The 15,282-nt window shown below is 46.5% G+C and overlaps 1 protein-coding gene across 9 annotated transcripts in view; it reads left to right on the forward strand.

The window, feature by feature from the left end:
• Window positions 1–15,282, forward strand: part of AFF3 (ALF transcription elongation factor 3) — a 573,872-nt gene that overhangs the window by 527,628 nt on the left and 30,962 nt on the right. For all 9 annotated transcript variants that reach the window (XM_070236083.1, XM_070236085.1, XM_070236086.1 and 6 more), the window contains 3 exons: window positions 269–455; window positions 7,177–8,277; window positions 12,979–13,103. In XM_070236083.1, the coding sequence (XP_070092184.1) occupies window positions 269–455; window positions 7,177–8,277; window positions 12,979–13,103 (1,413 nt within the window). The remainder of the gene's footprint in view (window positions 1–268; window positions 456–7,176; window positions 8,278–12,978; window positions 13,104–15,282) is intronic.

A 15,282-nucleotide genomic window follows, 5' to 3' on the forward strand; every position in this document is an offset into this window, starting at 1 on the left:
TAAAAAGGCCACACAAGTAATTAGTGCCAACCACCAAGGGGCTCCAACTTTCATTCTCAATTTTATTCATATATATGAGTTTTTTTTAACCATTAAGATGCCTTTGATCCTGATGATTGCTCTTCCGGTTCCCAGTGATGGTTGACAGCTGTGTGGACTGCGTGCCTCCTGTCTCCTCTGGTTGAGTGACAGCTTGCTCGGTCGTGGTTTCGTGTTTGCTCACCTGGCTTTCCTTCCCTTTCCTTCCCGGGGGCTCGTGGGCCGGCAGCGCCGTGGTCCAGCAGGCCGACTGCAGAGCCTCCGCGCCTCCCAGCAAGGGCAGCAGCAGCGGCAGCAGCAGCAGCGGCAACAGTTCCTCCAGCGACTCGGAGAGCAGCTCCGGATCCGACTCGGAGACCGAGAGCAGTTCTAGCGAGAGTGAGGGCAGCAAGCCTCCCCACTACTCCAGCCCCGAGGTAAGAGCCACACTGGCCCCGGGGCCCTTCCCCTGCATGCGTCTCTCCCCGTGAGGACAGGAAACCCAGGAGCCCTGGTTCTCACACCTGCCCCCCTCCCCCAGCCTCCGTGCTGTGACAGGAGGACTGGCCTGCCAGCAGTGACCCCTGAGGCCACCACCCCTTGGTGGCCCATCTGGATTTGTTTGGGCTCATCATTTTCCCCACTCTGTCCCCTCCTCATAGTTCCAGTTACAGAGCTTCCTTTGAAGTACAGAAACTTCATCTTTCATTGTCCAAAAATCTCTATCCTGCCTCCCAAAAGTTTCCAAGTATGCTGTATACATCACTGACTGGAAATAACCTATGGATCGGGTCTCCCTAAGGGTCGGCAGAGGCAGTAAGCAGGCAGGGCAGTTCACCGCCTGGGAAGTGTGGCCACCATAAATTATAGGGAAAGGAGTTTCATAGATTAGACATGGTTAGAATCTTACCTTTTTGCAGTTTGTCACGGATCAGAAGGACAAGGGCTATAAATATTAATAAAACCTTCTTAACTGTGTTTTCTTTGTGAAAATATGAAAAGAAAAATTAGCATCAACCTACAAATAATAATGAAACCTTTTATAGCTATGATGAGTATCTGTGTGGAAGATTTAGGTGCCTCATGTAAAAACATTACAAGGTACCAATAAAAACCATCGCTATTTCTACTTGAAAGGGGAAAGGGGAAAATTAAATAGTAATTCAGAGTATGGAGATCTTGGGAGAGGGTTGAGAGCAAACTGCTCAAGTCTGGATCTGTGAGGGTAGGCTTTGATTTCTAAAGAAGGAATAAAAGACAGTTTCTTCTTGCGTGTGTAAACATTTGACATTACCATGGATCGTAGGATTTGATTTTTTACCTACAACCCTCTGTACCACTTTGGAGCCCAAATTTCTAAATAGGCTCTGAAATGAAACCAAAGTCAGTCTACAAACCGTGGCAGTGAGAGGGGAGCACATTAAGAGCCAACACAATGCCTGCTTCCAGCTTTTCTGCCTGTGCCGTGGGACATTATCCCACCCGAAAGCAGTGGGGTTTCTGTCTGAGGTTCACAGAGTGGCTCTTACGTTCCCTCAGGCTCTTCCCCTTCCACTCTCCTCTCAGGAGGCTGAAGCTGGCTGCAGGGCACTGAGCACCCAGGGAGGTTTTATTTCCCCACACTCCTCATTTCTTCTCCAGCACCTTTCTGCTCTGCCCCAGAAGCTCCCCATTCATCCTGAAATAAGGCCTCTCTCCATCTCTCCTGCATTTTTGTCTCCTTTCCATGAGCCCCACTCCCCACACTGTCTCTCTCTGTCTACCTACAGGAGGGGAAGGCTCTAGGCAACATTAACCTATAAAAGCCATAGGTTGACTTTTCCTAGAAACGGAATTATTAGGCCTTCTTCATAATTTCATTCATTCATTCAGCATTCATTCAACAAATATTTACTAAGCATCTGCCATAGATATGGTGCCTGGCTCTGAGATACAGCAATTATGTGACAGAAAAGGTCCCAGTCTTCCTAGAACTGACGTTCTAATGGGAATCATTTGAAACAAAAAATATATAAGAGTTAAATAAGACTGAGGAGTTAAACAGGCTTCTTCAAAGCCAGCTTTGTGCTACAATTTGTTGAGAAACTCCAGAATATTTAGTTTTAAGAAATAACTGGATTCCAGAGACATTGCAAGAGCCAGGGGCGCAGTGGAGGTGGATAAAACGTGTTAGTGTCTGTGAAGACCCCCCATGCAGGCTCTTCTTTGTGACTTTGAAGGTTAAATTCGTGAATGTGGAGTCTCATTTGCGTGCTGAAATGTGAATGTTGGAGCTCCTGAAGGAGGCTGAAACCCAGCCGAGGAGAAGTACAGTTAGAAAGTGCTGTAAGCAAATTCTCTCTAAATGTCACTGAGATAATTACAAAGACTTGAACTTCTTGGTGATGAAAGGAAGCTCTTGCCTTTTCTTCCAGCAGCTAACAGAGGCCCCTGGCTAAGGAGGGAGCGTGAGTCTACTAAAGCAGGCCTAAAGTTTAAGTTGCCTGAGGCCAATTAGAATTTTCAATTCTTTGCTTCTCTACTCAGAGGGAATGAGAAGTAGCAAGAGCTGTGTTAGCCACGCTGCATGTTACTCCTTTTTGTTGGAAAGGAATGTATTAGTTGGCATAAAAGTAACATTTCGTTTAACGTTTTTCACAAGATTAATACAGACATACACCCTTTAGAAATAAAATGAGTTTGCAGAATGAAAATTGCAAAGACAGTAAGTGACATTATCTGGCTGACCCTGCTCAGTGTCACTGTTTGGCTGTGACTGAGCTGGCCCAGGTCACCTTATAGAGAGCACTAAGACTCTTTATCCTGAGCCCTACAGGACACTCAGGCTTTGGATGGCCTCACACCGCACATTCTGCTGTGCAGACCGATTGACGCTGCTTTGCAGCAAAGCGTTTCTGGCCCTCACTTCCCCCACTGGTAACATCCTGACGTGGGAATAGGAGGAAGCACTCGCGATGGTCCAAGCCACCTGCATTCTCCCCGTCCTGTGCCATGGCTGGAAACCCACTTGGCTCAGCTGAGTTTCCTCTGAGCTGTTCTTTATGGCTGTGGTTGGAGAAAGCCACTGCATTTTACATGAGTCACCATAGTATAATGCCGTATCTGCAAGCTCGCACGGCAGAGCTGCTCCAAGCAATATTTCCATCACTGCAGAGCCCTTCGCTATGGTCTGACATTTGCTTAGTTATTCTCAGCCTCATTTTTTTCACTTGAGTTTTATCTTCTTTCCTGGCCTGGTACATCCTTTCCTGTCAGGGCTTTACTGGGGGAGAGCACCTTCGCTCAGCTAGCACGTTTACCTCAGCACACAGAGCTCCCTGGACCAGTGTTCCCTAAGTACTTGGTACCACATGGGAGAAAAGGAGCCTGGTCACGTGTTTTGAGGAGTGCCAGGATAAAGTAGGTGTAACCCGTCTCTTTACTATAATAGGGCATTGCCCAGGCTGTAATATTGCTCCTGTAAGCTGTTTCCATTGTGGCATTTCCCAAATTTACCTGACCATGGAAACCTTTCTTCATGGAATATATGAACTAAAACCCTATTTTGGAAAATACTGCCCTAGATTGTTCTTGAAAATCAGCAGAAATGTGATGGAAGTTACTCATTGGTTCAACAAGCTTCTCCTTAATTAGGCACCTATGGGGTACCTGGCAATGAGTGCTATGGAGGATATAGATGAAGCAGACACTAAGGTACTCGGTGGAGAGGTTATGCGTGAATCAGAGGGAAGATTAATCAGGGAGGAGGGTCGTGGCTGAAAATATAACACAGCAAGCGAGAAAGCAAACAAAACCACTGGGCAGAAACCTGAGTGAATGGTTCAGGAAGCGGACCAGAGCCAGCAGCATGCCGGTGGAGGAGAATCCCAAGCCCTGAGTTTTCCCTCCTGCACTGCCGCTTAACCGTTTAAGCTTCCTTGGCCACAATTGCCTCATCCCCAAAATGGCAGATATTCCCGTCCTGCCTAGTCTATGAGATTGTTCTGAGGAATAAATGATACAATTTGAGCGACAGCCCATTGTGAGTTCTTATCAGGAGGAGAGTCATAGCAGTCTGTCTTCCTAACCTATTACAGACACTGCAAGGGATACAAAGAAACAGCGACCTGGCCCCTGCCTGAGAGAGGTGTTTGACTTTGTTGAAGACACAAGACATATACATGTGAAACAAACATGAACATCAAAAGCCTGTGCAGTTGAGGATAATAGAGGGCCACAGGTATTGCTTGGAGAGTTAGTGGTATTCTCCAAAAATCAAATCTAATTCTATCATTTTAGGTTGAACACCAACATTTCTCAAAAGAATGAGATCTTCCTGTCATGAGGCTCCACCGGAGCGTACTGGGAGGTTGGGCAAAGCAGCAGGGGAGAGAATTTGGTCTTTAAACCTCGACAAATAAGGATCTAGTCTTGGTAGTGCCTGGTAGCACTGCAGCTTTAGACAGGTCGCTTAACCTCTCTGAGCCTCATCTATAGATTAGGGGTGATAATATTTCCTATCTGTACGGATTAAGCTAGATAATATTTGTAAAGTGGGAGGTACATTGTAGCTGTTGCGGCAATGAAAGATGACTGTAAGATGATGGATGCCCTCGAACAGCAGCCTGAGGAATTCAGACTTCGTTGGAGAGGCAGTAGGAGGTCCTTGTAGATCCTTGAGAAAGGGAGTGTGATTTAGCGATGTGTTGAAAATGGTACTTCAGACTGATTTCTTCAACTGGGAAGTGCAGAAAAAATGACCCTCAAGCACATCAGGCAATGGGCCCGTACTAAATTTATTAAATTCTCCCCTGCACTATTAATGCTCCCATCAGGAAGCTTTAGTGCAAGTCTCTCCGTGTGCAGCTGTGTTTGGCTCCAGGCACACGCCTGTGTTCTCTCGCATAAGAGCTGTGAGCTGTGGAAGGCTCAGGACGGTGGGCATGAGGGAGAGGTAGTGTTAAACAGGATGGTAGGGCCAGGGCAGGTGGTGTGCTCTGCCACAAATGTGTGCGCCCTCTCCCAACATGTGTACCCTTTCTGCAAGAGGCCCCTTCAGCATCCATTCATATTTACTGTGCCCCGTTTGTCTAGGGAAGCTGAGGCACAGAAGTCAGTGACTTGTAGTGGTCACATAGTGAGAAATGGGGGCAGGGAGGAGACAATATCAGAAGTCATACATTGTTTCCCTCCAAAGTAGCTCTCAGCCACACTCAGCTTCCCCTTAGCAAGGAAGCTGTTGGGAGTCCTGCTGTCCCACTGTCTCTGTTGCATGCTTCTGCTACTGCACTAAGTGCTGGGGTGCTCTTCAGGTTTCATGCGTTCCCTTTCTCTGGAGAAGCCAAAATAAAGCGAGGTCAGAATTTACATATAACAACTCAGAGGCACAAAAAAGATACATATCTTTGTTCTTTTGCATCTTGCTCTGGAGCCCTGCTCCTTTTAATGCATGAAAACAAACAAGCAAAAGGTCAAGTCAAAGACCAGACTCCCTAGCAGGGCCCTGAGGCTTTCTCCTCCCACACCTGTGTCCCGGGGTGAGGCCTCTCCATCCTCACAGCCCCAGGGGAAGGGCCTCGGAGCCTCATGCTGGCCTCCACTGAAAGGTCGCTTGTCCTTCCCAGTCACTGGCCACCCTGTGCTGGTGTTCCCTGGAGTGCAGTTGGTCTCATCTGTTTGGGGGGAACCAGCAGGATGTCCATGGTCCCTGCCATGGCTCTAGTGCCTGGTCCCCACATTCTGTGTCCTCTTCTCTTGGTCTCAAGCCCCTCTGGCTCGTTAGAGACTTCCCACCTCCCTGAGCTATGCCCCGAACTCCTGGAGACTCAGCCAGGACCCTTGTGCCTAAGATGCTGCCCTCTCTTCGCTCCCCTCACGTCCTTGCTGCCTGTGGTTGTGCGCCAACCTCTGCTCCTCATATGGACCTCACTACTGAAAAGCAAATCTTGACACATAAAAGCAAGCGTTCGGGAATTATTATGTTTTAAAAAGTGTTTTTCTCCTACAAGGGAGCCTGACATGTTCTGGACTGCAACCAATCAAGTTTGAAACGCAAAGCTAAGCATTGTCTTCTTTATTCTAGGCGAGAATCTAGTCTCATGTGGAAACAACAGATGCCACGAATTCAGAGGATGGGAGGCCGTAGGGAAAGAAAAATATGTCACCTTAATCATTCAAAATATTTTCTATACTTAGATAAGTACACCTCTGTTCTATTAATAATCATAGATGCTGCGTAAATGGACTTTTATTAGATATCAACAGTATTTACTCTGTATAAAGTCATCAGTTCTTAACCTTTTTATGAGACATAGATCACTAGAGACTTGAATGAGAACTCTGGGCCTCTCCCAGAAAAATGCTTCTACATGACATCCTGTTTCAGGGCACTCCTTGACCCCCTGGAACCAATCTATGGGGCAGAGCTTAAAACCTATAATATGCATGATTTGCTCTAAGTTAGCAAAATAGCTTGCTGGAAGGGTTTCCATCATCACCTCCATGTCTGAAACATTTCTGGCAAAGTGGGATAAAAGCAGGTTGAGGATGGACTAACCAAGTCAACTGCCAAACCATATAGGGCACACACCCGTCCCCTTGAAATAGGAGTTCCAGACCTCTAAACAAGCAGTGTCCCAAAGTTATTGCTTCTTCTATTAAATAACTATGCCCCACTTGCCTTCATCATATAATTTTTTGTTAATTCTTTGGGATTATAGGTTCCACTTAGATCCCTCTTCTAATTTCCCCCCAAATTTTAAGTCTTACAAAACATGAGTGGTTAAAGACTCAGGGCCTCCAAACTATTCCCCAGTTAACCTTTGTGGAATCTCAAGTTTATGTAGGTATAATTATGAAAAGTATACATTGTATAAAACTCAAAACTGCTAGAAATGGGTTCTAATGAAACACAGTGCTATCCTCTTATTTTTCCAAATAGGCCCCAAACTGTTGCACTGACCTGCAAGTGCCCTGGGATAGGAGAGGGACACCACCCCTGCGTCCTGTGTGCCAGCTGACAGCTACACATACCCACTGCTTCCTTTTTCCTTTTGCTTCCAGCTGATTCGTTTCTGCTCATACGCCTAGAGGAGTTCAGTGAAGATAAAAACAGCCAGGCCCCTTTTAAGTGAGTCGGTAATAAAAGATGTTTTGTTGTTGCTGGTTTTCTGCTTTTAGGCTGAACCAGCGTCCTCTAACAAGTGGCAGCTGGATAAATGGCTAAACAAAGTTAATCCTCACAAGCCACCCATTCTGATCCAAAATGAAAGCCACGGGCCAGAGGGCAATCAGTACTACACCCCGGTGAAGGACGACGCGCAGGACTGTGGGAAACTCCCCGACGTTTGCCAAACCAGCCTGAGAGAGAAGGACATCAAGAGCGCCTGCAAGGAGGAGCAGAGGCCCAGGACAGCGAACAAGGCCCCGGGGAGTAAAGGGGTGAAGCAGAAGTCCCCGCCCGCGGCCGTGGCCGTGCCCGTGACCGCAGCCGCGCCCCCACCCGCGGTGCCTGGTGCGCCCGCCGAGAGCGCGCCCGCGCCCACCCGGAGGTCTGGGGGCAAGAAGCCCACCAGGCGCACCGAGAGGACCTCCGCCGGCGACGGCGCCACCTGCCACCGGCCCGAGGAGCCCGCGGCCGCGGACGCCCTGGGGGCGAGCGTGGTGACCCCTCCCGAGCCCCCCAAAGCCAGACCCTGCGGCAACAGCAGAACCAGCCACCGCAAGGAGCTGCGCGCCTCGGTGACCTGCGAGAAGCGGCGCACGCGGGGGCTGAGCAGGATCGTGCCCAAATCCAAGGAGTTCATTGAGACAGAGTCGTCGTCTTCGTCCTCCTCCTCGGACTCGGACCTGGAGTCGGAGCAGGAGGAGTACCCTCTGTCCAAAGCGCAGGCCGTGGCCGCCGCCGCCTCCTCCGGGAGTGACCAGAGGCTGAAGGAGGCTGCCAACAGCGTCAGCAGCGGCGGCGGCCCCCGGGCCGCCGTGGGCTCCATCAACGCCAGGACCACCAGTGACATCGCCAAGGAGCTGGAGGAGCAGTTCTACACGCTCGTCCCCTTCGGCCGGAACGAACTTCTCTCCCCGCTGAAGGACAGTGATGAGGTCAGGTCTCTCTGGGTCAAAATTGACCTGACCCTCCTGTCCAGGATCCCGGAACACCTGCCCCAGGAACCGGGGGTCTTGAGCGCCCCTGCATCCAAGGACACTGAGAGCGCACCGCCAAGCCACACCTCCGACACCCCTGCCGAAAAGGCCTTGCCAAAATCCAAGAGGAAACGCAAGGTAGGCCTGGGGCTGAGCGCGTGGCCGGAAGGGAGGGCTTTCCTGGAACCTGTGGGCAGGTGGTGGAGCACAGGCAGGCTGCCGTCTGCGGTGTGCAGGTGTCCTTACTCAACGGACCTTACTATAGCGCCGTATACATGCCGGGTACTGTTGGAAGTACTTGACATATATTAACACAGCTATGTCCTTAGAACCACCGAATGAGGGGAGTACTGTTATTATTCCCATTTTAGAGCTACTGGTAATTAAGTGCTGTCCCACTGCGTGTTGAAGTACGTATACAAGAAATCTCTATCGGGTGTGTGCAGAGGCCAGCTGGATGGGGGCCTGTAGAAAAGCTAAACGCGTCGTGAATGCCATTCTTTGCTGCAAAAGATGGAGTGACATTGATGGTGGGATCATTCATTGACCTAAGAAGCTGGCAGCCTCATAGAGTTTAAGGCTGTGACCCAGGTGAAACATGAATATGGAAGTGCCCGATGCCGGGCAGGGGGTGGAGGGGGCGCTGGGAGAGGAACACCAGACTGCAGCATCACAGCCCGCAGCTGTTGATCGAGGAGAAGTGTGTGGAGAGGGGCTGAGAACAGTGCCCCGAGGAAGAGGGGCATTTGAGTAATCAGAGGGGCGGAGATGGAAGAGGCACCAAAAGGGAACAGGATGAACAGGGGAGGCGTGGCAGTGAGAAAGGCAGCTCCAGGATGGGGCGTCCGGAAGCAGACCCAATGCTCAGCAGTCTGTGAAGATTTGAGCATGGGAATAACTTGATCATAAATTAAAGCCAATTTTGAGGATTTTTATCCCCTCCTGTTACTGTATCTTCAAAAGTAACTTGGACCACGGTGGAATGTCACACTGGGTGACAAACCAAAGATTGCAGTAATCATGGATGGTTCCAAATCTAGGACGAAATCATTAACAACAGTTAGCACGTATATAATGTCCCCATAAGGGATGCTCTTCTTAGCACTTTAAACATGTTAAATCGTTTAGTCCTTACAGCTTTATGAGGCAAATATTATTGTCATGCCCATTTTACAGACAAGGAAACTGAGGCTCAGAGAGCCTAAAGTGTCTTGTCCCCGGTTCACATAGGTGGTAAGGGACAGAGCCAGGAATGAACCCAGGCTGTCTGGTTCCAGGGTCTCTCCATAAGTCAGCCTGACGGTTGTGTGGTACATTCCCCACAGGGCCCCTGCTTGGAGTTTGACTCTCCTGGTTGCCATCTTGAAACTCTTCATTTTACCTTTGAATTTGTGTTTTGTAAGTGAAGTGTGATGGGACAGGAGAGCATGCACTGGACAGGTGGAGCTTTGACTCACCTGTGGTCCCGCCTCCTGCCTGTTTCCCCAAGACACGTTCTGCCTGCCCTTTGGCCCCTCTGCACTCCTGGCCCTGTGCCACCTCCCCCTCCTTGTCTCCTTCCAGGGACCAGTGCTGCTGCCGTTGGCCCCCAGGAACCAAGGCGCAGGCACAGTGGGGGTCGGGGTCAGGATCAGCATCTCACCCAAGCTTATGGGGTCTGGGAGGGGAGACTGCAAGCCCTTAGGGGTTGCTGGTTCGCCTTGGCTTGGGTGGTGGGCCTTAGAAAGGGAAATGCCTGACTGGACATCCTCACTCCTGGACTCCTGGGTCACACATTGGTGGGCACTGGACACCCTCTGTTGGTGGGCCTTGTGCACGCGCCCATTTGCAGGACAGGTCCCAGCGACTTGAGAGTCTACACATGGCCCCCCCATGTGTTCCCATGCCTCAAGGAGCACAATATGAAATAGCAAATAAACACCACCATGACGGGTCAAAAGAGAGACTTGATAGACAGGAAAATGTATTCTACTTTAGTACTTTATAACATTACTCTTTTACTGCTCTTTTTTTATTTTTGAAGTATAGTTGACATAACATTATTTTAGTTTCAGGTGCACAAGGTAATAATTCAATATTTGTATATATTGCAAAATGATCACCACAGTAAGTCCAGTTAACATCCATCACTGTACATAGTTAGGATGTTTTTTTCTTGTCATGAGAACTTTAAAGATCCACTTTCCTAGCTATTTTCAAATATGCAGTATAGTATTAATTATAGTCACCATGCTGTACGTCACACTTCCGTAACTTATTTATTTTATGACTGGAAATTTGTACTTTTTGACGCCCTTCACCCACCCCCCCACCCCCCACCCCCCGCCTCAGGCAACCACCAATCTCTTCTCTATGTACGTAAATTCAAGGAGTTTTTTGTTTTTAGATTACACATACAAGTGAGATCATACAATATTTATCTTTTTCTGTCTGACTTATTTCACTTAACATAAGGCCCTCAAGGTCCATCCATGTTGTTGCAAATTGCAAGATTTCATTCTTTTTATGGCTGAATAATATTCCGTAGTACACATATATCACATTTTCTTTTTCTATTTATCCATCAATGGACATTTAGCTCGTTTCCATATCTTGGCTATTGTAAGTAATGCTGCAGTGAACATGAAAGTTTCATATATCTTTTCAAATTAGTCTTTTTGTTTCCTTTTGATAAATACCCAGATGTGGAAGTGCTGGATCACGTGGTATTTCTGTTTTTAATTTTTTGAGGAGCCTCTATACTGTTTTCTGTAGTGACTGAACCAATTTACTTTCCCACCAACAGTGCACAAGGGTTCCCATTTCTCCACATCCTCACCAACACTTGTTATCTCATCTTTTTGATAGTAGCCATTCTCACAGGCGTGAGGTGATAGCTCATTGTGGTCTTGATTTGCGTTTCCCTGATGGTTAGTCATGTTGAGCATCTTTTCATATATCTGATGGCCATCTGTATGTCTTCTTTGGGAAAATGTCTATTCAGATCCTCTGCCCAATTTTTAATCAGATTGTTTGGTTTTTTTGCTATTGAGTTGTATGAGTCCTTTATATATTTTGGATATTAGCCCCTTATCAGATATATGATTTGCAAATATTTTCTCCCATTCGGTAGGTTGCCTTTTCATTTTGTTGATGTTTCTTTTGCTATGTACAAGCTTTTTGGTTTGATGTCCCACTTGTTTATTTTTGCTTTTGTTTCCTTTGCTTTTGGTGTCAAATCCAAAAAATCATCACCAAGACTGATGTCAAGGATCTTTCCTTTCTTTTTGAACAAGGGGCCCAGCACTTTTATTTTGCACTGAATTTTGCAAATTGTGTAGTCAGCCGTGGCCTCCTGGGTGACCTCAGTGAGGTGACCTTACCTTCTCTGTACTTCTGTTTCTTCATTTGTAAAATGGTGATGTCTTTGCCAGGGTGTTGTCAGATTCAGACAATATAATTCAATAATCGGGTTAGCACCCTACTTCCCTACCCCTCTTTCCTCTTGTTTTCCTCTGCATACCCTGCTCTCCTCATTTCTTGTTGGATTGATGGGTAAATGGATAGACTGATGGAAAGAAAGAGAAAGATACATAGGTATATAAGAAATACACAGGGATAGAAATTGATAAGCGTATAGGTTGGAAATACATATAGCTATATAAGCATACATAGAGATGTGCAGAAAGTCATACCTATAAAGTCCATAATATTCTGTATTTAAATAATTTCATTATTCATGGCCTTTTTAATTTTAACTTATGAAACTTCATTTATGCTAAGCCTGACACCCAGCTCTCCTCATAAAAATCTAATGAATCATCGTTAAACACAGACACAGAGAAGTGAGAGAACATTTTGGTAGCACTCTTTACTCAGCATCTGGGGCGTTACAACCCCAGGACTGGGTGCGGCAGGTGGGACACCACAGACTTGGCTGCCAAGGGTGCAGAGTCCAGCCCTGCTGGAGCCCTGGAGCCGACAACTGCGGATTCAGAGCTTTGGTTTGGGCCCTCCTCGGGGGCACTATTTCAGTGTGAATGTCTGGGATCCTTGTGACAGAGGCTGTGTGGCAATCCTAGCTAGAGATAGAAGGTTAAAGTCTTTCTGTCTTTGGTGCCGGTGCTTGTCTCCTGGAAAACACTGCTGAGAGCCCTGAATATACCATTACTGCATTCCTGCTATCTCACCAAAAACGGAACTTTGTTGAGTGTATTTGTATTGCACCCTAAGACACGTCTAAAGTTAAACACAATCATGGAAACAAGAATCCAAAGTACTGTTTTATAAAAAGGGAGTTTGAGGGTTCCAAGATGTCATGGGATAGTAATTGTTAACTAGAAGTAAGACACCAAGAGGTAAGAACCTTTGCTTGAAATTCATAAAAGCCACGAATTTCAAAAGAAAGGACCAAGCTTGTCACTTCCCTTATGGCCTTAAGCCCAGAATAGGTTGTTGTACTTTATTCAGATACCAAGAAATACCAAAATGGGAGATGCTGAAGCCACAATGTGAATTCAGAACAGGTCTTCTCTAGAGGGCGGTATCTCTCCCTGTTGATGGCAGAGCAGCTTTCATCATCTACAATGTTCCCTCCCAAATTTTGATCATGGTGTCATGCTTTTCCTCTCAATAAACTGTCAATAGTAAAACTGACAAGTTTCATCCTTGTTCGTTGAGGAGCTGACGGGGAACCTAGGCCAGGGCGAGAATGCCACAACCACATTGCTGCTCAGATGCTCTCCAGAGAAGCCGAGTGAGCAGGGCTCCGCGAGGCCTTGCTCTGTGGAGGTTGGTGACGGAGCTCGGCGTGGTCTCTTGAAATTCAAAGCTGACTGGTTTTCACCTATTTCCATGCAGTGTGACAACGAAGACGACTACCGGGAGATCAAAAAGGCCCAGGGAGAGAAGGAGAGCTCTTCACGACAGACCGCCTCGGCCAACAGTGCTTTGTCTGCGAACCACTGCAACATGAGCATCAACAGGTATGCGTGTTCCCTGGAAGGTGAGCTGGAGGGCTCGCTGGGTCTGAAAGTCACGTGCCTTACTGGGGAGAGTCAGATTTTTTAGACTGCTCTGGCCTGGGTCTCCCTATTGGCTTCTCGTGGTTTACCCCAAGGCTAATAATTAGGCCTAAGGTGTGCCTCCTCTCACAGCTCCAGTGAGGTGTAAGTACTTCTTTGTAACAAAAGACCGCTTACGAGTTACACACAGTTCTGCACTCCCGAAGACACACCTTTCCCTCTGAAAACTTAATAAGTGAATTGTCAACCATTATTTTAATAGCCGCTAAACCCGTAAAACACTATGCTTATTACATGGATGAAGAAAGGTAAACTTTGAGCAGAATCTCCACATGACACACCTAAAGCTCTTGGATATAGACGGAAATTGTTGTGTTAAGACAGGATCTGTGTCTCCAAGGTTAAATGGCCACCCACTCATCCTCTAAAGGGTTCCAGACAGACCCACATTGCCCTGAATCCCTGCAGTGACAAATGGCTTTCTAGCAAGGCAAGGTCCCAGATATTTATTATAAGCAAGTAGCTTATCATCAGTCATAGAAGCTCTTTCCATTTAGAAACACCACAGCTCGGAGAGCACTTTTCCTCTGCTCAGACACTCTTCACTCTCCCTGGCTGTGTACATAGAATTTTTAAGGGGAGATTAATGTTTCAGCACAACACATAAAAATGTAAACTGAAAGGTTAGGAAAAGATGTAGAGCAGTACTAAAACTCGGAAAGGAAATTGCAGAGCGAGGGCACACAGGCACAGGCCTGCTGCTGTGTCAGAATCACCTTGAGAAGGAGGGCAAGGCTCTGGAAGGTCTGAGCAGAAAGGAGGGCCGCACATGCAAGTTGGTCTGGTCCACGTCCTCTGTGTCCCCAAACATCAGGAAAATGTGCACGCGGAAAATGTGGACCCAAAATATCTTTAAATGTGTGATATAGTTATATATGTGCTCCTTTCTTGAGGCATTAAATAACCTTTCTAGCAGATTCAGTAACTACCATAATGTCTAAGTAGTGATGACTATAAACCATATTTCAGAATGTCCGCAATAACTGTAACATGACATGAAAATGTCTGATTTCTACTGGTGACAACAGTCACAGGTATTGCTAAACCACTACTCTGGTTTCTTGCCTTCATTCGCAATTGAAGGAACTGTTCGATTTCAATGAGAGGTTAATGGAAATGAAGATATACCTTTCCTCCACCCAGGTGCATGCACCCCAGAATAAATACTCTTGCTTTAGAGCCTTGGCTTGGCAGAGCCTGCTAGCTCTGACAGTTTTATTTATGTTAAGTAGTGACACAATGCATATGAAAGTGCTCGGAGGTCTTTCTAGGAAAGGTGGTCTGTGTACCTCTGGAATTGTGATTACTGCCTTCAAGTTTTACCGGTGTGATAAGACAGTCCCATAGATAAGATGCCAAAGAGAAGAACCAAGGAAAGTTTCTTTGAGCAACTTGAATATATAAATTTATAAAGAGGAAGAAGAAATAATCATATGTCCATGACAGTATTTAATGTAATAATTTAATTTTGACATTTAAAATCACATTTATGTAAAATAATAGACTTAGAAATATGACTTTTTTCACTCACATGTCAAGAAACACATATTCAGACTGTTCACTTCATCTTCAACATCAGTGTCTTCATCATCACCAGCTGAGCCCCTTTTGATTCACCAAGGCAGTTTTCCAGAACACATCTCACTTCTGAGTTGTCAGAAGCACTGTGCTTTTTGAACCAGAGGTCTATCACCAGACGTTCTATCCCTACACGTATCTATTTGCATAACATTAAGAAGCTTGCCTTTATCATTTGTTGTAGAGGCCTGTGTACTAAATGTTTGTTAAATGGATTTACCTTTTTTAACTGACTCTATCAGGTGACTTCTATAAGCATCCCAAGTTAGCAATGATTGACTTTATTTCAGGCTAATGGGTCTTCCCCCAATTGCTTTTTTTTTTATTTTTTCAAAGTAAGGTAATGGAGAGAGCCCTATCAATATAATATACATTGCAAACCCTCGAATATAAGTGACTCCCTTCTCTGATGGATAGTTTTGAGGGGAGTTATATTCAGGCATAGACAGTAGTTCTGAAGGTAAAGTAAGAAGCCAGGAATGAGAAAATGTAACTTCTAGGA

The sequence above is a fragment of the Equus caballus genome, chromosome 15, assembly GCF_041296265.1.
Source record: "Equus caballus isolate H_3958 breed thoroughbred chromosome 15, TB-T2T, whole genome shotgun sequence".
NCBI lineage: Eukaryota > Metazoa > Chordata > Mammalia > Perissodactyla > Equidae > Equus > Equus caballus.